Source organism: Mercenaria mercenaria, chromosome 4 (genome assembly GCF_021730395.1).
Source record: "Mercenaria mercenaria strain notata chromosome 4, MADL_Memer_1, whole genome shotgun sequence".
Taxonomy (NCBI): Eukaryota; Metazoa; Mollusca; class Bivalvia; order Venerida; family Veneridae; genus Mercenaria; species Mercenaria mercenaria.
The window spans coordinates 759,041-784,816 of record NC_069364.1 but is presented as its reverse complement, the minus strand read 5'-3'; the positions used below and the strand labels follow the sequence as shown (position 1 = coordinate 784,816).

Below are 25,776 nucleotides of genomic sequence, written 5' to 3'. Positions count from 1 at the left end.
TATGGAGAACTTTTTCCCAAGATGGATAACATAGTTATTGACCAGAGCGGAAAAACACCCACTAAACTTTGAGATATAACTTTGATCTTTAAGCTAAGGGTTTGATGTTGTGCATGACACGAAGTCTAATTCGATCATAGAACAGACAATGTCACTGACCTTTAGTTTAGTAAATATCCATTTAGCAGTCTGAAGGTTTACCTACATTTGTTGTGACTGTCGCCAAAACCGGTTAAGAAAGCAGGACTATTTAAACAAACTTAGGAGAGGACCTTTCAACGATGCTATCTAGTGGTTCAGAAAACGAAATCATTTAAAGAATTTTCTTTTCAATTTTCAGCCGAATGGTTGTTCTATAAGGGATCAGCAATTTTGAAAGAAGACCATACAAGGATGCTAGACACCACGTTTGGTGATACATCATTCGTTGGCAGTGAAATGTTTAAGTTTTTATCTATCTACCCTAAATAGATCCAAGTGCTCCAATTAAAAATATTCGAAATGATGTAATATAATGACGTTTCAGACCAAGTTTAACAAGCAAATTCTGCGAATTGGTATCTCCCGCCAAACGAAATAAAGGCTTTACTTTTCAAATAGCATTCTCTGTCTGAAGAAATCATTTAAGGTAGTTCTGATAAAAAAATTTTACGAGGAATTTTATTAAACCCCGATTTTCAAAATTTCAAAATATACATAGAAAATGCAGCAAATAGAAAAGATAGGATCGTATGCTTGACTTTATACTAGACTGCTTTGAAAACTTTGACCTCACACAAGTCTTCATAATGGGAGTCTATGGGAAAATCAAAATTTCAATAACATTTTCTTAAATAATGTTTTTCTACAATGTAGGGATAACGCATATAGAATACTACGTTTGACACTGCAGCAGCAATGGACAAACGATACTACCCACTTGATTTGGAGACTTTAAATCTAAATTGAGTTGTAAGCATAAAATTGATATTTCTTATATACATGCAATAAGCTTGTATATTTAACTGTCTCACCACGAAATGTCTAAGTAGAATAAAGTACTTCCTGGTATAATCTGAATTATTCCCTGAATTAAATGTTTACAATGGCCATACATAGTAATCATCCTTAATACTTACCAATTAAACAGCGATAATATCTTCACTCAACTGACTATCAGCTGAATAAGTATTTCTATTTAAAACTAAAGTACATCTTTACTTGAGCTTGTTCTTCAAATTGACAAGCCTCTAACATTACTTATCGTTCTAACATGAATATTGCTACATGTTTCTGTGCTAAATCAAACGTAATAAAAACACAAACGCAACACTATATGAATACTAGCCCATATCTAAATTCAATTTAATAGTGGTAACTTACTACATCTTTGATTTGCCGCTAAATTTTCTTTATTTCTTCATTATGTAATTACACTGCTTACTTGTAAACAGTCGTGCCACGAATGCTTATTAATGTACATCTTTATTCAGGGAAAGGACAACCGTAAGCTAATTAGCTTTCTGTTCAATTCCCTTATTTTTGTTGTTGTATATTATTCACGTAATGACTTATAAATAAAATATGTTTAAACCAATAGTGGTAACTTCATTTCACTTGCAGATTTCGCAGTTAATGCAGCACCTTGAGGACAACAACAAATTCTGGATAGGAGGAGGAAAGAACACCAGACCTATAACTCCAACCTCTCTATCAAAGGAACAGAGCAAAATTGACAATGCTACAAATTCCACAGAATTCATAAGCACTTCTTCAACATTAGATTCTGTCCCATTGTTTTGGTGTCTAGTGTGGTCATCTGATGCGTCATTTGACCTGTCCTTACGGCCATGTGATCTATGTAGTCTGCTACAAGTTACTAAAATGGCAGAAAAGTTGATAGAAGTAAAGAAATGAATATTTTGATACATATATTGATAAGTTATGATGAAGGTGGGCGGATTACGTTGACTTAACTGCTAAAATATATAAATCTTAAACAAGATAGTTTTATAAGTTTAGATATTCTTTCCACATCTTTTATTAGCGTCTGATAGCCCTTTCACGCTTCCGTAAAATCAACATTTATTACACGAAATTCATTTTGAAGATATTTCTGAAATGTCTAGGTCTGCAGCTTTCAAACACGGAAATATCTTGCATCAGAGCTATATACTGATACTTTCAGACAACATCAAAAAGGACCTTTTGAGCGATTTGACGAAGTTCCAAAAATCTCTATGCACAAGACCCCTGTGGAATTTGTGTTTATTGTTTCCGTAGATGAAAAGCTGACATGTCGTGCTAAAGCCCAGGTATTTTCAAATCGTTAGCAAAATGCTAAAAATTGACTCCACATTAGCAAAACAAAAGAAGTCCACGCGTACATTTTAAAGTGACGGGTTGACCCCTGCGCGCGACCCCTGACTATCAACCAATGCAAAAAGTCGACTTTCGTTTTCAAGTTTGACATGTCTACTTTCATTTTCTTTACTCCCGGAAATAGCTGAAGGTCGAGTGATGTCATTTACTGTTGTCACTGTTACACGAAAGAAATGCATAAAAAACCTCCCGATATCTGCTCACAGGGGAATCATACTATAAAACTAACTTATAACGAACTCGTTTTATAAGGAAATCTTGGTTATAAAAACTCTGGCCCATTTTTTCCTTATATTTCATATGAAAACACACATTTGTACTATTAAAACTCTAAAATATGAAGACGCTTTGGAAGCATAGAACACAACTTCTGAATAGATCGCACTTACTTATTAAATCGAAACCGTCAATTTGCAGCTGTTCATTCCGAAAACACATGTTTCGAACCTGGTAGGCTACCAAACAGTCATGATTTGACTTTTATTAGAATAGAAATTTTCGCGAAAAGGCAGACTGCACACTTCTTTTTGCAACAGAGTGAATAAAATAACAACCAAGAAAACCAAACAAATATGTCTTAATGTTGGCGTTAAATTAATTAATTAAAATACATGTTGATGAAGTACAGTTTGTAACAACTTGCCCCAGTTTATGTAACAACTTGCCGCGGCGGAGTAACCCTGAACGATTTTTTAGATCATTTTAAGAATATTTCAAATACGCCACATGGGCATTTTATACCAGATGATGATGAGGCCGATGAACGCCAAAGTACATTACATATTGCTGACTTAGATTGTTCGTTTACTGTTGAGGAAATTTCAAAAACTATTAGCTCCCTTCAAAGACATAAGAGCTGTGATTTAAATAATAATGTTTCAGATTTCTTTATTGATTCGAATGTTTTTATAACACCGTACCTAGTTTCTGTATTTAATAGAATTTTTGAATCTGGAGTATATCCTGAATCATGGTCTAAAGGTGTAATTATACCTATTCATAAAAAGGTTATGTTTCAAACACCAGTAATTATCGAGGTATTACACTCGTAAATGTTATGGCAAAAATATTTTCTCTAGCACTTAGGAATAGAATCAACAAATGGTGTGAATCAGAGCAGTTATTTAGTAACTCACAATTTGGTTTTAGAGATAATCATAGTACCGCTGACTGCGTATTTCTGTTGCATTCAATTATCCAAAATGTTCTTCATTGTAAATCTAAACTATACTGTGCTTTTATTGATTACAAAATGGCCTTTGATACAGTTATTAGAGACGCTCTGTGGATAAAACTTTTAAAGACTGGGGTCAGCGGTAAAATGATCAAAATTCTTAAATCTATATACAGTAATGTTAAAGCATGTGTAAGAATGTCTTCTGAGATGAAATTTTCTGAGTTCTTTGATGTCACGCTTGGATTAAAACAAGGGGAACCACTCTCACCGATACTTTTTATACTCTTTATTAACGATATAAGCACTACTTTAGATTTTAATAAGTTAACAAAGAATGATTTGAACCAGTTATCTATGTATATGTTATTATTTGCTGATGATATTGCATTGTTTACTACTGATCCGAATAACCTGCAAGCTCAGTTAGATATTATCTATACATATTCAGAAAAATGGGGTCTCAAGATTAACGTTCAAAAAACCAAAGTTTGTGTATTCGAAAAAAGAAAAAGCCACCATAATTTTAACTGGTTTATAAATGGTGAACAAACTGAAGTTGTAGATCATTTTAAATATTTAGGAGCTGATTTTTTGTATACTGGTGTAATGAAAAATGCTGTTAAAGTGCTCTCAGAACAGGCCCTTAAGGCATATAGTAGCTTATTATCATTATTCACTCGTGTACACATAGATGTGAAAACTAAACTTTCTTTATTTGATACCATGGTTGTACCAATTCTTACATACTGTTCTGAGGTGTGGGGCATATATGATTTTAAAGAAATTGACAAGTTGCACATAAAGTTTTGTAAAACAATACTTGGAGTTCGTCAACAGATCCCAAATTTAGCAGTTTATGGGGAACTGGGAAGGTTCCCTTTATCAGTTATCTGTAAACAAAGAGCATTAAAATATTGGTTAAAAATAATGCAAAATCCAAACTCTCCTATGTATAGAATTTTTATAGAACAGTGTAATAACAGTAACGATAACTGTTGGGCAAAATCCATCAAGCGTTTATTAGACAGTCTTGGTTATAGTGATATCTGGAATAATTTTGATTATAATGTAAACTATTTGCCAATGTTTAAACAACGCATTTGCGACCAGTTTATTCAAAACTGGCGTGCTTCTGTCCAATCAATGTCAAAGTTAGATTATTATAGTAAATTCAAAATAGAGTTTTGTTTTGAAAAATATATTGATGTTTTAACAAATGAAGGATTCAGAAAAGAATTAAGTTGTTTCAGATTAAGCTCTCACAAGTTAGAAATCGAATTAGGTAGATTCGTAGGTACCGTTAGAAATGAAAGAATATGTAAAATGTGTAATTTAAATTGTATTGAATCAGAATACCATTTTCTGCTTTGTTGTCCTTTTTATGTGGATATACGTAGAAAATATTTTGGAAATATATCTTGGCCAACGATACAAAAATTTGTAAATATACTTTCTTCTACATATAAAAAATCTATGTATAACACTGCAAAATATTTAAAGGATGCGTTTAAGCGTAGAAATGAAACCCTTGAGCGCATAGCTGCTTCTTAAGTTTGTAGTACAAATGTATCGACAAATAAGAACTATGTCTATCACGATAGTCTCTACTCCATGTTATATTGAATATGTATATAAATATGCCTGTATTATGTATGTGTATGTATGTCTTGGCCATATTCAATTTGTGTTTATGTTAATTGGCCAAAGGCATTGATTTGCTGATTTGCCAAATAAAACTGTAAACTGCTACATTCGACCTGGCTGATTCAACCGAACCTTTCAAGCTGTTGAATGCTTCCCTTTGGAGAACCACAGCATTTATTTATTGTTGACAAAATGAGCTTTCTAAAAACAGTATCGAATCCGAAATCGGTGCATTAGTTTGGATCGTACACCAAAAAAATCTAAAAAGTGTACCAACTAGCCCCGGTCTCCCCTATTATCATATGTACCCAATTCAAATATAAAAAAATATACGAGTAGCTAAGGCACTAAAACAAGTGTATTTCTATTACTACATGAACATGATGGAAAAAGTGAAATATAGCTATAATTAAACTGCTAAAATTGACACTTTCTGGAAAATAATTACTAAAAATGGCGCACTTTATTTTCCCATAATTGTATGGTAATGTAAGCTGAACAGGACATCTGCTCAGCCGGTTTAATATAAATATTTCAAAGGAACCTCTTTTCCAAATAGAACTTGAAAAAAATAATAATGTACACGTGATGTAAGTACCTAACTAATATCACTAATAAACGAACACACTAAACCAATGCTAAAATTCGTCGTCTTCATCATCACTGTTGAGCAAATGGCGTGTTGAAGACCTAAGGGAGGTAACAACTCCAAAAGCCCTGTTGTTGCCATGCAACAGAAACCTTGATTTGTTTTTGATATCACAACAAACACAGATAACGTATATTCCAGCCAATGTTATACCAAGTCCCACAAAGATTAGAACTGAAATGAAGAAAACAAATCAACTTCACTTATTCAATCATTTGCACACAAGAGGTTTAGGTTGTTAAACACAGACTCCCGAATTTTCAACTAAACACTTCCACGAAATAGATACTGAAATCATTCTCATTATATTCTTTACTTCAAAAACATTGACTTTATACAAAACTAATACATCGTATTCCAAGAGGCGATCAAAGAAGGGCTTTTAATTGTAAAACTTTAGTAAAATATAACAAGACCTTCAAGGATCCATGCTAATGTGCAATCAGATTACTTGATCGGATCATCAGAAATAACAGTGGAGTGTACTTACATGCGATCCTCGTTATTGATAATCTGTCTGTAGTAGATTTCTCTCGCAATATGTCTTTCACATTGTCAAAAGAGCCATTATTTGGAGCAGGTTCGATACCTAATACATGACACATCAAAGGGTATATGTCCACCGAGTTAAACTGATCTGACAAATAACCCTTTTTGAAAGCTGGACCCATTGCTATAAAGAATGGTCGCATGTTTGCAACCAAACGAGGATTGTATCCATGTACCCCGACTGTAATAGGAGTAAAATAATAATATTTTATGTGTTCTTGGTAATGAAAACTTACGTTTCAGGTAGCAACTACATGTATATAAAAATATCTTCTTAAAAGGTTAATTAATAATCAAACTGAATTATTTTCTTTTCATTTTACAAAGATTATCACTTTTCTTTCATTTAAGATTAAAATATACAATTAAAATTTACAAAACATTGAAACTGTGTTACATATTTTGCTTTATCTAAACATAAAGAATATTAAATTTGATTGTGCATGGAGTATACGTAGCAAACCTAAACTTACCTTGTCCATGTGTATGCCAGTCTCCGAGTTTGGCAAACTAACACTTTAATTATACCAAGGTCAGGTGTATACCTATCTTTTACTGAGCGCGAAAAAACATACTCTTACCAAGTCCAGCTATATATCAATCTCTTACTTTGTGTAGTAAACATATTAAGTCCATAAGTATACCAATCTCCATCCGAGTTCAGCAAACATACACTTACAAAGTCCTCTGAGTGTAGTATTCATTTAACAAATCCAGGCATATACCAATCCCTACCGGAATCTAGTAAACATACACTTACCATACCAAGTGTATATCAGTCTCTGTCAGAGAAGTAAACAAACACTTACCATACCAAGTGTATATCAGTCTCTGTCAGAGAGTAGTAAACATACACCTACCATACCAAGAGTATATCAATCTCTATCAGAGAGTAGTACACTTACCATACCAAGTGTATATCAGTCTCTGTCAGAGTAGTAAACATACACTTACCATACCAAGTGTATATCAGTCTCTGTCAGAGAGCAGTAAACATACACCTACCATACAAAGAGTATATCAATCTCTATCAGAGAGTAGTACACTTACCATACCAAGAGTATATCAATCTCTATCAGAGAGTAGTACGCTTACCATACCAAGTGTATATCAGTCTCTGTCAGAGAGTAGTAAACATACACTTACCATACCAAGAGTGTATCAATCTCTATCAGAGAGTAGTACACTTACCATACCAAGTGTATATCAGTCTCTGTCAGCGAGTAGTAAACATACACTTACCATACCAAGTGTATATCAATCTCTATCAGAGAGTAGCACACTTACCATACCAAGTGTATATCAGTCTCTATCAGAGAGTAGTAAACATACCATACCAAGTGTATATCAGTCTCTGTCAGAGAGTAGTAAACATACACTTACCATACCAAGAGTATATCAATCTCTATCAGAGAGTAGTACACTTACCATACCAAGTGTATATCAATCTCTATCAGAGAGTAGTACACTTACCATACCAAGTGTATATCAATCTCTATCAGAGAGTAGTAAACATACACTTACCATACCAAGAGTATATCAATCTCTATCAGAGAGTAGTACACTTACCATACCAAGTGTATATCAATCTCTATCAGAGAGTAGTACACTTACCATACCAAGTGTATATCAATCTCTATCAGAGAGTAGTACACTTACCATACCAAGTGTATATCAATCACTATCAGAGAGTAGTAAACATACACTTACCACACCAAGTGTATATCAATCTCTATCAGAGAGTAGTACACTTACCATACCAAGTGTATATCAGTCTCTGTCAGAGTAGTAAACATACACTTACCATAACAAGTGTATATCAGTCTCTGTCAGAGAGTAGTAAACATACACCTACCATACAAAGAGTATATCAATCTCTATCAGAGAGTAGTACACTTACCATACCAAGTGTATATCAATCTCTATCAGAGAGTAGTACACTTACCATACCAAGTGTATATCAATCTCTATCAGAGAGTAGTAAACATACACTTACCATACCAAGAGTATATCAATCTCTATCAGAGAGTAGTACACTTACCATACCAAGTGTATATCAGTCTCTGTCAGAGAGTAGTAAACATACACTTACCATACCAAGAGTATATCAATCTCTATCAGAGAGAAGTACACTTACCATACCAAGTGTATATCAGTCTCTGTCAGAGAGTAGTAAACATACACTTACCATACCAAGGGTATATCAATCTCTATCAGAGAGTAGTACACTTACCATACCAAGTGTATATCAGTCTCTATCAGAGAGTAGTAAACATACCATACCAAGTGTATATCAGTCTCTGTCAGAGAGTAGTAAACATACACTTACCATACCAAGAGTACAATGTATATCAATCTCTATCAGAGAGTAGTACACTTACCATACCAAGTGTATATCAATCTCCATCAGAGAGTAGTACACTTACCATACCAAGTGTATATCAATCTCTATCAGAGAGTAGTAAACATACACTTACCACACCAAGTGTATATCAATCTCTATCAGAGAGTAGTACACTTACCATACCAAGTGTATATCAGTCTCTGTCAGAGTAGTAAACATACACTTACCATACCAAGTGTATATCAGTCTCTGTCAGACAGTAGTAAACATACACCTACCATACAAAGAGTATATCAATCTCTATCAGAGAGTAGTACACTTACCATACCAAGAGTATATCAATCTCTATCAGAGAGTAGTACACTTACCATACCAAGTGTATATCAGTCTCTGTCAGAGAGTAGTAAACATACACTTACCATACCAAGAGTATATCAATTTCTATCAGAGAGTAGTACACTTACCATACCAAGTGTATATCAGTCTCTGTCAGAGAGTAGTAAACATACACTTACCATACCAAGTGTATATCAATCTCTATCAGAGAGTAGTACACTTACCATACCAAGTGTATATCAGTCCCTATCAGAGAGTAGTAAACATACAATACCAAGTGTATATCAGTCTCTGTCAGAGAGTAGTAAACATACACTTACCATACCAAGAGTATATCAATCTCTATCAGAGAGTAGTACACTTACCATACCAAGTGTATATCAATCTCTATCAGAGAGTAGTACACTTACCATACCAAGTGTATATCAATCTCTATCAGAGAGTAGTACACTTACCATACCAAGTGTATATCAATCTCTATCAGAGAGCAGTAAACATACACTTACCATACCAAGTGTATATCAATCTCTATCAGAGAGTAGTACACTTACCATACCAAGTGTATATCAATCTCTATCAGAGAGTAGTACACTTACCATACCAAGTGTATATCAATCTCTATCAGAGAGTAGTACACTTACCATACCAAGTGTATATCAATCTCTATCAGAGAGTAGTAAACATACACTTACCACACCAAGTGTATATCAATCTCTATCAGAGAGTAGTACACTTACCATACCAAGTGTATATCAATCTCTATCAGAGAGTAGTACACTTACCATACCAAGTGTATATCAATCTCTATCAGAGAGTAGTAAACATACACTTACCATACCAAGAGTATATCAATCTCTATCAGAGAGTAGTAAACATACACTTACCATACCAAGTGTATATCAATCTCTTTCAGAGAGTAGTACACTTACCATACCAAGTGTATATCAATCTCTATCAGAGAGTAGTAAACATACACTTACCACACCAAGTGTATATCAGTCTCTATCAGAGAGTAGTACACTTACCATACCAAGTGTATATCAATCTCTATCAGAGAGTAGTACACTTACCATACCAAGTGTATATCAATCTCTATCAGAGAGTAGTAAACATACACTTACCATACCAAGAGTATATCAATCTCTATCAGAGAGTAGTAAACATACACTTACCATACCAAGTGTATATAAATCTCTATCAGAGAGTAGTAAACATACACTTACCATACCAAGTGTATATCAGTCTCTATCAGAGAGTAGTACACTTACCATACCAAGTGTATATCAGTCTCTATCAGAGAGTAGTACACTTACCATACCAAGTGTATATCAATCTCTATCAGAGAGTAGTAAACATACACTTACCATACCAAGAGTATATCAATCTCTATCAGAGAGTAGTAAACATACACTACCATACCAAGAGTATATCAGTCTCTATCAGAGAGTAGTACACATACACTTACCATACCAAGTGTATATCAGTCTCTATCAGAGAGTAGTAAACATACACTTACCATACCAAGAGTATATCAATCTCTATCAGAGAGTAGTACACATACACTTACCATACCAAGTGTATATCAGTCTCTATCAGAGAGTAGTAAACATACACTTACCATACCAAGTGTATATCATTCTCTATCAGAGTAGTACACTTACCATACCAAGTGTATATCAATCTCTTTCAGAGAGTAGTAAACATACAGTTACCATACCAAGTGTATATCAGTCTCTGTCAGAGAGTAGTAAACATACACTTACCATACCAAGTGTATATCAATCTCTATCAGAGAGTAGTACACTTACCATACCAAGTGTATATCAGTCTCTATCAGAGAGTAGTAAACATACCATACCAAGTGTATATCAGTCTCTGTCAGAGAGTAGTAAACATACACTTACCATACCAAGTGTATATCAGTCTCTATCAGAGAGTAGTAAACATACACTTACCATACCAAGTGTATATCAATCTCTATCAGAGAGTAGTACACTTACCATTATAAGTGTATATCAATCTCTATCAGAGAGTAGTAAACATACACTTACCATACCAAGTGTATATCAGTCTCTATCAGAGAGTAGTAAACATACACTTACCATACCAAGTGTATATCAATCTCTATCAGAGAGTAGTACACTTACCATACCAAGTGTATATCAATCTCTATCAGAGAGTAGTACACTTACCATACCAAGAGTATATCAATCTCTATCAGAGAGTAGTAAACATACACTTACCATACCAAGTGTATATCAATCACTATCAGAGAGTAGTACACTTACCATACCAAGTGTATATCAATCTCTATCAGAGAGTAGTACACTTACCATACCAAGTGTATATCAATCTCTATCAGAGAGTAGTAAACATACACTTACGAAGTCAGAGTGAATACCAATATATCAGTGTAATAAAGATTAACTTACAAAGTCCATTTGTATACCAGTCCCTATCGGCCTCAGTAGGAAATATAGTTACGCCCTCTTCAGACCCAGTAATAACAACTGGAGCAATTCTGTCACTAGAATTGTAATGTAGACTGATCAGATCATCGTTACCTTTCCTGTAGACTTTTAAGTATTTAATATTGCTAAGCGTATTTAATATATTTTCTTCTTGTCCTTGAAATAAAGATCATATGCATGATATAGTTTTGGCAATGTGTAATGTTCCCTCAGCTATATAATTTTGATAACTACACGTAAAGTTAACAGAATATCAAAGCAGGTGACAGTTCCTATGAAAGGTTACAAAACATTAATAAATAATCTAAGCCACATTTTTTAAAAAAAAAAAACACTTCTGTAATTACAAGTGCACAGCATGTATACTTAACCTTTGGCTTAATTTTGCCTTTGCGCCCAGTTTAGACCAAGATCAGCCTGTGCAGGCTGATCATGGTCAGCACTGTTCGCCAATATGTCAGTAAATTTTCAGTGAACACCCCTTCGAATAATAAATGGTACTGCCTGGAAGATGGATCAGTACATTATAGAAATTTAGGATGAACTAGAATGTGTCTGTAGGACACAGGGTGTGCCCCCACTGGTACATTTGTCACAAATAAGGGGAAATAATTCAAATGTTTGCAGTCTTAATGGGGTATGGTTTAAAAAAAATTATGAAAAAGATTCATTATTCTATACCATATACTTCTTGAGCTATGAGCATCACAAACAAAAAATCCGCTTTTTTGGCTATTTCAAGGGCCATAACTCTGTAATAAGCGCTAAGATTCTCAAGAAGAATGCCAAGTGTGCAAGGTCACATTATGATAAAGACTCAAGCAAGGTTTCATGAATTTACATTAAATACTTTATGAGTTAGGCACATAATTAGGTGAAAATGTGCATTTTTTTACTATTTCAGGGGCCATAACTTTAAACATAGGGGAAGGAGCCAGCAAATAAATAAGAGGTGTGTAAGTTTATATCATGATAAAGACTCATGTAAGTTTTCATCCATTTATATCATATACTGTTTTAGCTAGGTGCGTCTCAAGGTGAAAATGTGCATTTTTGACTATTTCAGGGGCCATAACTCTGAAAATAGGGGACGGAGGCAGATAAAAAATAGGAGGTGCACAAGTTCATATCATGATGAAAACTCACGCAAGGTTTAATCAATTTATATCAGATACTTTTGAGTTAGGTGCGTCAAAAAGTGAAAATGTGCATTTTTGACTATTTCAGGGTCCATAACTCTGGATATAGGGGGCGGACCCAGATGAAAAATATGAGGTGCGCAAGTTCATATCGTGATAAAGACTCATGCAAGGTTTAATCAATTTATATTAAACACTTTTTGAGCTAGGCGCGTCACCAGGTGAAAATGTGCATTTTTGACTATTTCAGGGGCCATAACTCTGGAAATAGAGGGCGGACTCGATGAAAAATAGAAGGTGCGCAAGTTCATATCATGATTAAGACTCATGCAAGGTTTCATGAATCTATATCAAATACTTTTTCAGCTAGGCGTGTCACAAGGTGAAAAGGTGCATTTTTGACTATTTTAGGGGCCATAACTCTAAAAGTAGGGGGTGGAGCCAGACGAAAAATAGGAGGTGTGCAAGTTCATATCATGATAAAGACTCATGCAAGGTTTCATTAATTTATATCAAATACTTTTTGAGCTAGGCGCGTCACGATCTTCGGACGGACGCACAGACGCACGAACGGAAGGACGCACGCACGGACAAGAGCGAATCTATATGCCCCCACCACTCATGGGGGTCACAAAAATTTCCATGTGTTAAGAATGCAGTCTCCCTACAATCCACACAGCAGTTTATGTAGCATTAGTCCAACTTGTAACGTATTTATCACTTTTTACTATTACGGACCGTCAGGGGGTGGGGGTAACTAGAGTCACAGATAGGGACTAATGTAGCATATGCTTGTAAATAATTGCTTTCCAATTACGGGCTGCTTTATCTTACTCCAGACAGTGATACAATTTACGGTCTTTTACATACCTTTTTCTGGGAAGATATTTTCGCTTATATGGTTGCCGTTTCTTCCAAAATCTTCAGCCCCAGTTTTATACCAGGAAGCATTCAAGTATCTATCTAGCAACACTGTCTTTTCCTTTGAATAATTGGCAAATCCATGGTCCGCTGTCAAAATGATATTCATCTCATCAAACAAATTAACTTCTTTTAATCTCTTAAACAAATACCCTAAAGCGTCATTTAAATCACCCTTTATTATGTCCGTAACATTCTTAGAGCCAGCACCGGAGGCATGGGCTGTTTCATCTGGTTCTAGGAAGTATAGAAGACCCAAGTTAATTGGATTGTTCTTGTCTGTGAACCATTTAATTAATGTATCCACACGTTCTGTGCTATTTATTTCTGTAAACGAGTTTGCATCAGGGATTAACCTATCTGGTTTTATTCCTTTCACTTCTCCAATGCCAGCCGGCCACACAACAGAGCCCGAAGAACCGCCTGCCTTCTTATTTGTCACATAAATTGGTTCAGCACCTACATCATACCAGAATGGATCAACATTGTCTCTTCTATCATTATACACGAAATATTCGTTCCAATAAGTATCGAGAAATCGGTTATGAACAATTCCATGACTCTCCGGATATAATCCTGTAATCAAAGTGTAATGGTTCGGATAGGTAACAGTTGGAAAAACATTCATGATTGATTTTGCTTTCACACCATTTTTGATCATATATCGGAAATGTTCAGCTTCATTTGGAGGTATCAAGTCAAGATAATCGTATCTAAATCCATCCATTGATATCAATATCACCTTTGGCAAGGGAGCAATGCTTGATGCATATTCAAATGTAAGTATGACACAATATATACGAAATGCCACGGTAACATGCTCCATGTGGCGTTTCAATGCAGTTTTCTGAAATATAACAGAATCAATTAATCTTTTTGAGAATGCATCCGAAATATAAACGTTCTATGAATGTTGCACTTGTCTAACAACTTATGGAATTATGAAAGAGTAATTGTTCTTTTTTCTAGTCTTGCAGGGCTTGAAATTTACAGTACCAGACAGATTCGCAAAAACAACAAAAACAACACAAGCTCACCTGGTTAAAATTTTTAACTGTTCGGATGCATCAATCTAACCTGGCTAGGAAGTGGACTGATTAGTACATGTCGTACTATTTCAACTGAATTTGTGGTGCGTGTATCAACCAAAGACATTAACAAATTTTTGAAATTGTTTTGTCGAAATTACGTTTTAAGACAACGATGGAGTAGTTGCCACATCTCAAGAACGCATCCACTCCAGAGCAAAACAAGCATACATTAGCAAAGGTATAACAAGTAGACCACAAGGGCAAAACATACAATAAATCGAAACACAGGGGTGGATGTGTTTGGTTACCTCCGCTCGAGTGAACTTAATTTTCAAATTTTATTTCACAGATTACTACTATTTATAATATATATTGCCAGATGCAATAGGGATGATATGGTTTATCTAAATCAAACTACAATGTATTTACAAACGTCATTACGATTTTGGGCCAGCGACATTTTCATTTACATTATTTGGAACGTTTATGAAATGTTTTATTAAAAGAGAGTTCTGAGTAAGACCATACCACGAGTATTTTCAAACACACTTTGGTACTTCAACAGTTGAACGTTATGCCTTCCTCTTTGACTGTGTCTGACGTTACAGGCGCTCCATGACAAAATGTTCTTTAATCCGACTCGGACTCAGGTGCTTCAATGTTTGTTGTTGTTGTTGTTTGTTTTGCCTCTCTCGCCTGGCCTTTAATAGTATACTATTACCCGTGTTTTTCTTTCTGCAAATGAATTAGGACATGCGTATGTAATGTTTTTAAATTTTCTTTTAAAATGTATATATTTTTACCAGCGCATTTTTTGAAAAAAATGTGTTTTAAATATCATGCTTTTCGTTACCATAGTACAATAGGGAATTTACCTTGCGACAATAACATTTATTTATTTATTTATCTGGGTTTTACGGAGCACCGTACACAGTATAGGTTATATGGCGCCAAACAGGACTAACAAATTTTGGTTCCACATCTCATTTACATCGAAATAAAAACATGAGGTATGGAATCAAAATTTGCATACCTGCTGGAATCACAGAGTTACTGCAAAACCAAGTGTTAAGACCCTATTAGTCGCCTTTTACGATCATGCAAGGGTAAGGCAGTGGTTCCAATTCTTTTCATACACATATCGTCCCTGAACCACACGGGGCGACAATAACATTTATTAACTATAGAACATTGTGTGGTTTGCACGCAATTAACCGGTTTAAACTTCCCAGTGTTTTTTCTTACACTTCAGCTCATGGTACTAGCTATTTTGAGCTAGTAGATTTTTTTGTTTGTAAGTGTTTACTTACAGAGATTAATCATTTAGTAAGCTCTGGCCATTAAAATATTTATAAAATAATTCAATATTGTTGTCACTTAATCAATACCACCTGTCTGAAATGTAAGCATATGGAGACGCCTGTTACGTATACATGTAAATTTAAATCGATTTAAACTGCCATCACTAATTTACTACTGAGTTAATTTGACAATGGCACTAGATCATAGAAATAAGTATCTAATTAATGTCTTACCTTTGTAAATACTAAGAATCGGCTTGAACTGACACAAAAATGGCTAATGGTTCTAAAAGGGGAATAACTATGCAATCCTCATATCAATATCATAACCATTTATTAATAACTGGGATGCTCGATTGGTAGGTCGGAACAGCGCCTGAATTCAATTCAAACTATTCAGTCGAGAAGGGAACACAAAATCAAACAGTACTGGCGGCGCCAGTGTTGAAAGATCACTGCCCTGAATGACAGTTCACACAAACTTTCGCCGGTAAATAGCAGGTAGGTAAGATGTTTAATGTGGCTACAAGAATATAAACTTGAATTTGCTGTTCATAGACTGGAGAAATTATGTATTTCCATTTGATCAAATAACGGACGGGATGTGTAAAATGTATTTTAGTTCTAACTTGATCATTGTTGATCATACTGTTATGTCATTCCCCAATATGCTTCTCTTTATTTTTTACTATAATCACAAAAATGTACAAATTTAAATAAAGTATATATAAGTACAAAGAACTGTAGAATAATTAAATACAATGTCAAACGTGTATTTAAGAATTACGCCTACAGAACGAAGCTGCAAATATTTCAAACGGGAATGAAACTTGTGATCAAAGGTGGTCGCCAGCACATGTACATTTTTATTCGAAATTATAGTAAAAATAGTTGCAGTAATATCGGAGTTAATAAAGACCATTACATTCACCAAGAAAAACAATTGTGTCCTGTAAGCGTTATTAAACACAGGCTATCACAAGTTGGAATTAGTACTAGCATTTACATAATTCAATTTACTAACAAGTAAATAACTATAAATTGAAATAGCTCCTTCCAAAACGTGCTTAACTGAGTGCAAGGTATCTGACTACGTCATCCGCCATTATAATATCATCACAAAGTATGCTGCAATATCAATAATATCAACTGTATTACAATAATTAAAATAAGCCTCTATGGTCGATTCTACTGCAATATTGGCCGTAAGACACTTTGCGAAGAAACATTTTAAATAACAAATAATCACAACAATTCGCAATCAATTTGCTTATTACACCTCAGCATTATATGAAAAATATGCTTATTTAATACATTGTCAAATTGGCTTTTGGTGCACATGTAATCCAACAAGAACAAGAACTACAGTTACCATGCATGCTGTTATTTATTTCCTTTAATATGAGTATTTTCAACACTTTTCCCACATAAGGATCTTGTTGCTTACATATGATGAAAGTGTTACAGCTTTTGCTGAATATGCTTAAAATTCATCATCTTCGTCGTCACTATTGAGCAAATGGTGTGTCGGAGATCTAAGGGATGTAACAACTCCAGATCGTCTGTTGTTGCCATGCAACATAAATCTTCGATTATTTCTTGCATTATGACAGACACATATAGCATATATTCCTGCCAATGTTACACTAAGTCCCACAATAACAAGAACTGAAAAAAACGAAACAAATCATGAAACAAGAGCTGTCGGAGGACAGCAACGCTTGATTATTCAACAGCCTTGTCAAGTGAATGAATATAAAAGTCGTGAAAGAGGCATAATATTGTAAAAATGCAAAGTAGTGTTATGGAACCTGTGTACTACATGTTAGATCATCACAGTGAACAAGTGTGTGAAATTTCAAAATTTATTCCCATTAGTGGGTATTGAGATACCAGCTTACACATGAAAAAGGGACATAATTTGGTAAAAAAAGCAAAATGGAGTTATTGAACCTGTGCAGTATAAATCAGTTCATCACAGTGAATTAGAATGTAAAGTTTCAATCCATTCCCACCAGCTTACATACAAAACTTAATCGAATCAGGACGCTGACGAGGGTGAGTCCAATAGCTCTACCTATTCTTCGAATACTAGTAGTCGAGTTAAAAACGACTATTATTCCGTGGATGATACTTTTTAGGCCGCTATTAATACATACCCAATTGTTTAACCCAACATTTTCATACAATACTTTCTCAAAAGAAATTGTCTGAAAGCATTTTAAGCGTTATATACTTAAATTACAATGACTTTACACACAATTATGCTAGAGGAGGACCAGCGCCTAGATAGTTTTCCATAAGCCAGCTGGATGGCTCTTTCATATCATTCTTCATCCACTCGGGGGCTTCAAAACCGTCTTTTACCTCTTGGTCACGTACGCCTCCTATAAATACTTAATTTTTGAAATTTCAGAAAACTGTAAAAGGAGCTAACATTCCATCCTTGTTACTGTGGAATCATACGACTTTAATCGAAAAGTAAATTGTCCTTTTAATGCATATATGAATTACTATTATTATTATTATTATTATTGTTTAGTAAAGTGTACTTACATGTGATCCCGGTAACTGATAATTTATCTGTAATTGATTTCTCTCGTAATATGCCTTTCACATTCCCGAATGAGCCATTATTTGGAGCAGGTTCAATACCTAATATGCTGCACATAAGAGGGTATATGTCCACGGAGTTGAAGTGTTCAGACACATAGTCCTTTTTGAAAGTTGGACCCATTGCTACGAAGAAAGGCCGCATGTCAGGAACCAAATGAGGATTATAACCGTGGACACCAACTGCAATATAAACACAAGGTAGTATGTTCAGTGAAGTCAGTTACTGGTATGCATATGTTATATAAATGAAATTGTGAAACAAATTATTTTGACAACTGCAAAGGAAAGCGAATTTTAATCTTTACTGGGACAGTTAATTAATATTCTGTTAAAATAATACAGCAACTCCCTGTTTAGAGTTCTCTGTATAAGCCCGCATTCCTGAAGAACTTATCAAACTCAATAAAAACCTATGTCCACTTGAAAATGTTTAACTAATTACTGTGTTAATACCTCATTTACAAAATTAAATTCTAAATTACTGCACTGCATAATTTCGTGTGGGATAATGTGTCTACAGTAGGGTAGAGTATAAGGGTGCACTTATTCTAAATTGCTATTGAGCTAGCTTTTATAGCGACACGATAGAATGTCCGAGGTGAGAGGTCCCGGGTTCGATTTCCGGTCAGGGCTAAGTGTTTTCAATCTATTACATGTCCTTAAAAAACATAGGCTTCGCACAGCGGATAGGGGAAATATAACCCCGAAGTTTTAGGCAAGGAGGAAGTAAATTTTAAGACATGTTTTAGGGGTGGGGATTGTAAGAGGGGTGTAAAAGGTCGCAGTTGGGGGAGTGCTTATGTTTTATGTTTCGAGTCAATACCTTGAATAGTTTTAAGTTGTACTCCGGGCAAAGAAATATGACCAATAGATTTGACATCTGAGCTCAATTTCTGGACTCAATAACCTTTCATCCACTGATCCGATTAATGCGCTATTCTCACTGTTCCATCCACGTGTATGTAACGTTTGGATTAAACACCTTGAATGCTCGGGACACGAAATATTACTTACAGATTGAACCTTTGAGATCAATTTGCGACTTAACCTTTGACGTACGGACTCGCTTATTGCGCTCTGCAACATCGTCTTCACCAAGACGTGTGAAGAAGTGGGGTTGAAGCGGCTGTAAAGTTTTCTCGTACTTTGATTCAGTGTTGCTATGTTTTCTGGTCCCTTGCGATCATGGAATACATTCAATTTTACAACAATAGAGTTCCACTCAAGCCGGTACTAGGGGGAGTGACGGTTGTTCAGCCTTAAAGGTTACTACTACACTTCCAGTGGTTTTGCTTTGGCTTATAAATGGTTTATTTCATATTAAAAAAGACCAGTTAAATCTTCTAAAAACTCCCAAATATAATTGTGCACTAAAATACCTAGAAACAATTTCTTCAAAGTGCTGCAGGCTGAATGATATTATTGTATAGGTGTGCCATACATACAATAATCAATAATGTCCATAAAAATGTTCAAGACATAAAATAGTTATTGAACTCTTCACGGAGATTTTCACTTTCCGTTGTGGCAAGTTCTTTCAGAATGTGTGAAGGCAAAATTTACTGCCTTTATATTAAACAAACTAAATACTTTCCTGCATTACATATTTTTGCTGAGAATACTAACAAAAAAAACACTACCCGAGTGGGTGACTTTTTCCCTGCCTCAGTAGCTGCTCAAAATTGTGTTTTATCGTTATTCGCAGAAGAATATTAACTGATTGTATTTATTTCATGTAAAAAAATAAACCTACGAGGATTAGTAGGAGGAACACATTAATTAATAATTACTGCGGAATATTGACCCGATGTTCCCAAAAAACTAGAAAATATAACAACCCTCTTTATTTTTGCAAGTTTTGTCATCGTTTTGACACAATAAAACTATGTTTTGCAGTATGTACGCACTTTTTAGCATGGATGCAATCTATTGTATCGTGTATGTTGTTGCTAGGCGCTGTCACCGTAGGGAAGCGACTCAAGACTCTTGCTATGGTTTAAGAAAATTATAAATTTTGCACAATCTTATTGTACCAACTCACCAAGTCCAGTTGTATGGAAGTCCCTATCAGCTTCAGTTGGATATATAGTTACGCCCTCTTCTGACCCAGTAATAACAACTGGGGCAATTCTGTCACTAGAATTGTAGTGTAGGCTGACCAGATCACTGTCACCTTTCTTGTAGACTTTCAAATATTTAACATTGCGTAATGCCTTTAATATATTTTCTTCTTGCCCTGGAACTGAAGATAAAATAGGAGTTCGATAACGCAAAATATTACTTTCATTTATTCTTGGAAATGGTTATAAAAAGAACTGAATAAAACTTAGAAATGAGGCAACAATATTATCTTTGTTTCTATTTTTCCTACAAAGGAAATCTAAACCGCCAATCCCCTGAGCCTGATTCTTTTAAACACAGCCAGTTAAAATGTTTCCACTAGATCTATCCATTACGTATTGCGACCGACTTGTCAAGGTTTTATTCAAACAAGTTATTAAGTAAGGATGACGAATCAACTTCATAACAGTACGTATCGACGGTCCGATGAAATAACGCAGTATTCATGTTAGAAATACTATTTATAACGGCTGTGACTAAAAACAGAGTTGGTGCGCCTGTGATATATTACAGACTCCGGTATATACCGGATTAACTAAATTTGAACGAAAGTATCTTTAATATATATATTTTGTAACCATGCTGATACTAACCCTAACCTTTAGTCAGTATATTATGCATACTATACACTAAGTGCGTGTGGACATGCAAAAAAAATGAGTTTTTGCGTGCGCTACAATTGATAATAATTCCGCGCATGCGCAGAAACGGCTGCACAAACTCTGCAACACAGAGAAACATTCATTTATAACAGCTCTGACGATCCGTTGGAAGCATGGAACTCGTGTTTGATCGAGTTATCCGCACAGGCTCGAGCAGAACTCAATCACATGGGACTGGATCATCCAAAAGCACAACACCGAGTGTGGAGAGACTTTTAGGGCAAAAACCACCTGCAGGGACACTAAATGGCACTTAAGTGATGCTTTTATAACTTTCATTAAAATCTAAAAGAACTTCCTTTGGGTGCATACAAAGCAACTAAACAGAATCATAAAAAAGAAAAGAAAATATTACACTTTCTTCATAAGCAAGTACGCTGAAGACCAAAGAATATATCAATGAAATGTTTTAAACTGTGCCAGGAGGCAACTGATATTAGTACAGATAGTTGCTTTACATACCATCTTCAGGGAATATATTCACAGATATACGGTTTCCATTTTTTCTAAAATCTTCAGCTCCAGTTTTATACCAGGAAGAGTTCAAATAATTATTAAGTAACACAGCTTTATCCTTAGTATAATTGACAAATCCATGGTCTGCTGTCAAAATGATGTTCATCTCGTCAAATAAATTATTTTCTTTTAATCTCTGAAATAAATATCCTAAAGCGCCATTTAAATCACCCTTTATCAAGTCTGTAACATTCTTAGAGCCAGCACCGGAGGCATGGGCTGTTTCATCTGGTTCTAGGAAGTATAGAAGACCCAAGTTAATTGGATTGTTCTTATCTGTGAACCATTTAATTAATGTATCCACACGCTCTGTGCTATTCATTTCCGTAAACGAATTTGCATCAGGCACTAATCTGTCTGGTTTAATTCCCTTCACTTCCCCAATGCCAGCTGGCCACACAACAGAGCCTGAAGAACCACCTGCCTTCTTGTTTGTCACATAAATTGGTTCAGCGCCTACATCGTACCAAAATGGATCAACATTATCTCTTCTATCATCATACACGAAATATTCGTTCCAATGAGTATCGAGGAATAGGTTATGAACAATTCCATGACTTTCTGGATATAATCCTGTGATCATTGTATAATGGTTCGGATAGGTAGCAGTTGGGAAAACGTTCATGATTGATTTTGCTTTCACGCCATTTTTGATCATATACCGGAAATGTTCAGCTTCATTTGGAGGTACCAAATCAAGATAATCATATCTAAATCCATCCATTGATATCAATATCAGTTTTGACAGGGAAGTGCTGGCAGAAGTACTCTTGAACGTGAGCAAGGCAACATAAATCTTAAAAGCGGATACAAAAGTTCCATGTTCCATGTGATGTTTCAATGTCTTTTTCTGAAATGGAACAAAACTAATGTTGATTTCAGTTTATATGTTTTATTAGAATATTGCATATCTTTGGTTACTGATACAGATCTACTGTGACATATACTGCCTAATTGCATTTAAATGATACACGTCCAGCTGATGTCGAATACCAGCGTTGCATGTTCTCATGATCGGAACTGCAAAGATTTGTACACGATAGGCCTATAGGCTAATCAATTTTAAGCAGAGCGGCTAGCCGGTGTGTTTTTCTCTTTAAATATATTATCATGAGCATTATTTTGTTTCACACATCGTACATTCTGTAACCATTACGTGTGTAAGGATGTAAACTTACTACATCTAAACTCGTTAAGCCACTTTGGAATGGGATTCTGATATTATTCTATAGTTGCCATAACTTTCTACGGCGTCAGTCAAAAGTTAACACATTGTCCCCAAACGTCCTATGATTTTGACTATCCCTCAAGTACTCCAAATTGTAGACTAAAAATGCACCAGATGCCACCTTTTCGTACCTAGTTTTAAAAATTCCAGGAAGGGCCCGCGTCTCGCCCAACAAATCAAATATTTCTGGTTCCGGGCTAGTCTCAATGGCAGACCGATTTCACTGACATGTCTGCCTCTAGGCTACTACGTGGAGGAGCCAACATTAAACCGCCCCTACTGGATGTACGCACGCATTGAGTGTGCTATAAACTCGCGGATGACGTACACTTAGCCTGCTTAAGGGGACGCATATTGCTACATTCACAGTTCATACAGAAATGCGGAAGGGGTGCATATTCAAGAAATCGATGGTGGGAAAATAAAAAACATATTCCTAAACTGATATAATACTGATGGACACTTGTAATATTCAGTATTTTGTGGATAAGGATGTGGTACTATGAATGTAATAGGAAAACAGAGGTCTTTGTGAAAGTACATTCAACACAAAATATTAAGCTTTTGTATAAGGAAAAAACAGATTTTTTACAATAACAGTGTTCCAAATAATGTTGAAGGGATGAGATTTTCTTTCTAACACACCAGGTTTGCTTAAACATGTAAAAATTTAACGCCACGTCATTTCAGCTCGGGATGGACGCCATATTTCCCATTGATAAAAAATGTAAACAAAAGAATCAGAGTGGGATTAGCATTGCAAGGGCATAACATGACATTCTACACAATGAATACCTTAGAACAGATATCTAAGATGCTACACAGGTCAGGCAGGTTAAATGCATAATGTCGATCACTTGAAATTCATTTTGAAAAGGTGGTTAACTTTAGTTTATTTACATGGTTTTTAATTTTCCCACGACTTCTCGGCGATTCACTGCAAATGTATTACTGCGCCGGACGAAAGGTAACTCTAATAAACAACGGTAGACAATTTAGGTGTCAACACGTGTACGATTTTTAAACAAAACATGTCGATGATTATAATTTCTTACCAAATAATGAATCCTATTCAGATATTCGTCTTTAATATTAGAAAATTATTAATTTCTGTGGACATTTGTCAAAAAATATTACTTACAGTGGACTACTTTGTGCCGCTTCAGTTGTGAGGCACTTCCGTTATACTTTTTGACAACAATAACAAAACACAAAATGAATCAATAAAGTCACTTATAAACCGACTGCTACTTAAATCAGTGTAAGTAAAGTTGTTGATACAACAGTACACATGTTCGTTACGTTATGAGATAAAGTTTATCTTGAACTGCATAATCCATTATTACGTTTAGATGATATTGCATTTACAACTTATTTGACCCCGTTTTTTTTACGTGAATGACAGCATTCTCGTGCAACTCGTGCAAACAGAGTTATGAAAAGTAAGGTGGAGAATTCAAGGACAAATTATAAATGACATTAAAGTGAGGATAACTGTATATTCGTCCAGTTTTGATCATTGACATTCCTGCTGTGTATTAGTAACTTTTGTGGACAAGATTAGAATGTTACTTTTGCACATATACACATTGATTGGACCTCTCAACCAAATTTCATACCTTATTTTAGGGATTTTTAAGACAATACATTTTCAAAAGTTTGTTGAATGTGTTTTGATATTTAAGTGCATTGTAGTTCATGAATACCAAGTTAAAAATTAATAATGGCAACATTTCTAGGCCCTTATTGTAAGCCACTAGACTTCTGTAACGATAAATGTTTAATGTATTAAGGGGAATATACTCTTTTAGTTTTGGAATGTGGCATTCCTTGACCACCATATCTTTTCTTATGCACTACTTTGTAAACAAACTAAATGTGTTTTAGCTTACATATGTGAAATGAAAAGCAAGACAGTGAACTTATTTCACATTCTTTCTTTAAATTAGAATCTGTAGGACATTGATAAATGTTTGAACTAGGTGAAGCACTATTATTTTCGCACCAAAAAGTCTTAATTGTTGACTTTGAATGTACACAATAAGTCTTATGTAATTCAACAATAACTTTCTTGTTTCAGTTTTTCTCACTTTTATTTTAGTGAGCAATCCTTTGTGTACTTATAACAGTTGAAACAGTATCCATTTCATGTACCAAAACCTTGTACTTTTTTGCAGGTAAATTTTATCATACCCCACCCACTTTTTTCTAATTTCAAAGTATGCGTCCCCTTAATTGTATACGGAATAGTATACGAAATATTAAAGTGATTTACATGACCATCACTACTGACTGAATATAACAATGACAGTGCGTTATAAATGACAATATTATCTTACCTTTTTACAATACTATGAATCTCTAAAAGACCGGCTCAAACGACAGCACTAAAATTGTAACATATGTAAGAGAATGGCAATTGATGGTAAAAGGGGAGTAACTATGCAAAGCTTATATTGCTATCGTAGTCATATCATGCATATAGTACTGTTAGTATTTTAATGGCTAAATTTTAACAAATATTTAAACGCGTACCATATTCCGTCTAAATGTCAGACATCAGAAACCACCATCCCTAGCTAAAGAGGAAACCAAAAGGAAGATAAACTTATGATGAAATAGATCGTATATACGGGCCAACTATAAAAAATACACTATTTATATATTCAAGCTTTGTGTAGATCTAGGTCTAAATCAGTTATTCCGAATG

The 25,776-nt window shown here is 34.9% G+C and overlaps 2 protein-coding genes across 2 annotated transcripts; both read right to left on the bottom strand.

Moving 5' to 3' along the window:
• Positions 1 to 3,697: 3,697 nt before the first annotated feature.
• LOC123553119 (ectonucleotide pyrophosphatase/phosphodiesterase family member 5-like) lies at positions 3,698 to 16,442 on the bottom strand. Its single transcript, XM_053540082.1, has 6 exons — positions 16,158 to 16,442; positions 15,151 to 15,357; positions 13,541 to 14,438; positions 11,493 to 11,687; positions 6,322 to 6,561; positions 3,698 to 6,005 (listed from the first exon to the last, which is right to left on the bottom strand). The coding sequence occupies exons 3-6, from the start codon at positions 14,415 to 14,417 to the stop codon at positions 5,821 to 5,823; spliced, it is 1,497 nt and encodes a 498-aa protein (XP_053396057.1). The 5' UTR covers positions 14,418 to 14,438; positions 15,151 to 15,357; positions 16,158 to 16,442; the 3' UTR covers positions 3,698 to 5,820.
• A 251-nt stretch (positions 16,443 to 16,693) lies between these two features.
• Positions 16,694 to 25,498, bottom strand: LOC123550791 (ectonucleotide pyrophosphatase/phosphodiesterase family member 5-like). Its single transcript, XM_045339177.2, has 5 exons — positions 25,406 to 25,498; positions 21,785 to 22,688; positions 20,581 to 20,775; positions 18,480 to 18,719; positions 16,694 to 17,591 (listed from the first exon to the last, which is right to left on the bottom strand). The coding sequence occupies exons 2-5, from the start codon at positions 22,665 to 22,667 to the stop codon at positions 17,407 to 17,409; spliced, it is 1,503 nt and encodes a 500-aa protein (XP_045195112.2). The 5' UTR covers positions 22,668 to 22,688; positions 25,406 to 25,498; the 3' UTR covers positions 16,694 to 17,406.
• Positions 25,499 to 25,776: the final 278 nt, after the last annotated feature.

Bases quoted from the DNA above. Each gene is read 5' to 3' on its own strand.
- LOC123553119 (XM_053540082.1), bottom strand. From the start codon at position 14,417: ATGGAGCATGTTACCGTGGCATTTCGTATATATTGTGTCATACTTACA. The intron at 11,688-13,540 runs GTATGTAAAAGA...CTTTATTTCAAG, and splicing joins AAATATCTTCCCAGAAAAAG to GACAAGAAGAAAATATATTA. The intron at 6,562-11,492 runs GTAAGTTAATCT...CTCCTATTACAG, and splicing joins CTGGTATACAAATGGACTTT to TCGGGGTACATGGATACAAT.
- LOC123550791 (XM_045339177.2), bottom strand. From the start codon at position 22,667: ATGGAACATGGAACTTTTGTATCCGCTTTTAAGATTTATGTTGCCTTG. The intron at 20,776-21,784 runs GTATGTAAAGCA...CTTCAGTTCCAG, and splicing joins GAATATATTCCCTGAAGATG to GGCAAGAAGAAAATATATTA. The intron at 17,592-18,479 runs GTAAGTACACTT...CGTTTTTTTCAG, and splicing joins ATCAGTTACCGGGATCACAT to TTCTTGTTATTGTGGGACTT.